This window comes from Lolium rigidum, chromosome 2, assembly GCF_022539505.1.
Source record: "Lolium rigidum isolate FL_2022 chromosome 2, APGP_CSIRO_Lrig_0.1, whole genome shotgun sequence".
Taxonomy (NCBI): Eukaryota; Viridiplantae; Streptophyta; class Magnoliopsida; order Poales; family Poaceae; genus Lolium; species Lolium rigidum.
In genome coordinates this window covers 154042099-154043782 of record NC_061509.1, presented here as the reverse complement: position 1 = coordinate 154043782, position 1684 = coordinate 154042099, and the positions used below count along the sequence as shown (strand labels likewise).

Here is a 1684-nt window from a genome sequence, read left to right as displayed (position 1 = left end):
ATACTACTCCTAGATTCACCGTAAAGTATAGTTTGATAATATATTTATTCCTTTTGTAGATGTTTATATTTACTTAAACTTTATAAGTTTTGATTTTGAACTAAATTTAAAAAGCTTGCTCACCGGAACTGAGGTAGTAGTAGTACCATAACTCGACATAGGTAGGTCATCCCCGACTAGAGAAAAACACATGCATGTAGCTGGATGTAATGTAATACACCAAATCCACAACTTCGGATTTCATAACTAACATCCATAGGACACACTTCTTCTGGGCAAAATTAATTAGGGCAGCTCAGAAATACTACCTCAGTTCTTATTTAACCGACTCACGCCATCACGCCATCACGTGAAACATACATTGGTATGCACCGCTCCGCGTCGATTAAAACGGTACGGTGGGAGTACACTTGTACTGAATACATAATATATGGCTAAATCAATTAATTTGCGCCGGAGGGAGTACTACTATGTCGCAATTTGTCAAAATATGTACCGTATGAATCAACATTTATAGTGTACAACAAAAAAGTTAGTCTCACCTAATGGCAAATTCCAGCAGGAGAATACGAGCACTACGCCGAGCGGCTCGGGCACCACGAGCGCGGTGGCCGGGAATGAAACCAGCGGCGCTTGAACCTGCACTTTACCAAAACAGCAAGTCATTCGCCTAATTGGGAAAATCAGCAGCCTGACTAAAGATTTTCAGAAACGGGATGTGGCGAGAGCTTGCCTTCTCGGGCGCCGCCCATCTCTCCAGGTTTCGCAGCGTGTGGTTGACGGACTTGACGAGAGCCCCAATCTGAAGACGACCGAACCGAACAACTTCATGAAATGGCCAGAAGACAAAACAAGTTTTAGACAGACTCGAACTGAAATAAGCACGTACGTACCTCGTCTCTGTAGGATTCAGCACGGTGCTTGCCGAGGTCATCGCGAAGCACGTCGAACATCTCCTCCTCCTTCTCGGTGAGGAGCCTGATGATCCCCTTGAGCTGCGAGCGCCGCCACGCCAGGTCCTTGGTGATGCCGCTCTCGCACACCTCCTGCAGGCCGGTCACCAGGCTGCCGAAGCCATGGCGGGGCTTCTCCGGCATGCTTCCCATGGAGACAGACAGACGGAGGAGCTAGCTGCTCACCAAGTGCGCACGTTGTGGAGGTTAACTTGCGGCATGACGCGCCACGCGGACTGTGTTAAATAGCGTGGAGGACGGGCCGCCGGACCGGCGCCGGCCGGCCGTGTGGTTGAGATACAGCGCGCCGTTCATAAATGGGGTGGTTCATTGTCACGTTGGAACAGTTGGGCTGCAGATGACTATAGGTGCTTCACTGTCAATTTAAATCCGCAACAAGATGACTAGGACCAGCTACAATTTATCGTCCAGTTCCGTAGCTACATCACCAGTTCATCACCTTCTCTGTCTCCTAAACGAGGCCAAAATCAAGCCGCCCCGAGGCTCCGACCCGTCATGATCACAAAGTAATTGGGCCTCGGGAAGTAGTTCCAGCTGCCACATGACCAAGAGCATCTCTCTCTGTGTTATAAGTATCCTCTCGTTCGGCGCCATGGATGACAAAATTCTTGCCCGGTTGACGCATGGTCGTTTTCTATCCATATATCCTTGCACTGAACCAACCGTTATGATGCTGTACTCCTTAATTCTGATGGTCTGAATAATTGCTA

General features: G+C 48.6%; 1 protein-coding gene across 1 annotated transcript; it reads right to left on the bottom strand.

The window, feature by feature from the left end:
• Positions 1–409: 409 nt before the first annotated feature.
• Positions 410–1211, bottom strand: LOC124687499 (aldehyde dehydrogenase family 3 member H1-like). The gene is made up of 3 exons (XM_047221275.1): positions 894–1211; positions 734–802; positions 410–639 (listed from the first exon to the last, which is right to left on the bottom strand). The coding sequence occupies exons 1-3, from the start codon at positions 1104–1106 to the stop codon at positions 505–507; spliced, it is 417 nt and encodes a 138-aa protein (XP_047077231.1). The 5' UTR covers positions 1107–1211; the 3' UTR covers positions 410–504.
• Between the last annotated feature and the right edge of the window lie 473 nt (positions 1212–1684).

Bases quoted from the DNA above. Each gene is read 5' to 3' on its own strand.
- LOC124687499 (XM_047221275.1), bottom strand. From the start codon at position 1,106: ATGGGAAGCATGCCGGAGAAGCCCCGCCATGGCTTCGGCAGCCTGGTG. The intron at 803-893 runs GTACGTACGTGC...GGTCGTCTTCAG, and splicing joins CTGAATCCTACAGAGACGAG to ATTGGGGCTCTCGTCAAGTC. The intron at 640-733 runs GCAAGCTCTCGC...GGTAAAGTGCAG, and splicing joins GATGGGCGGCGCCCGAGAAG to GTTCAAGCGCCGCTGGTTTC.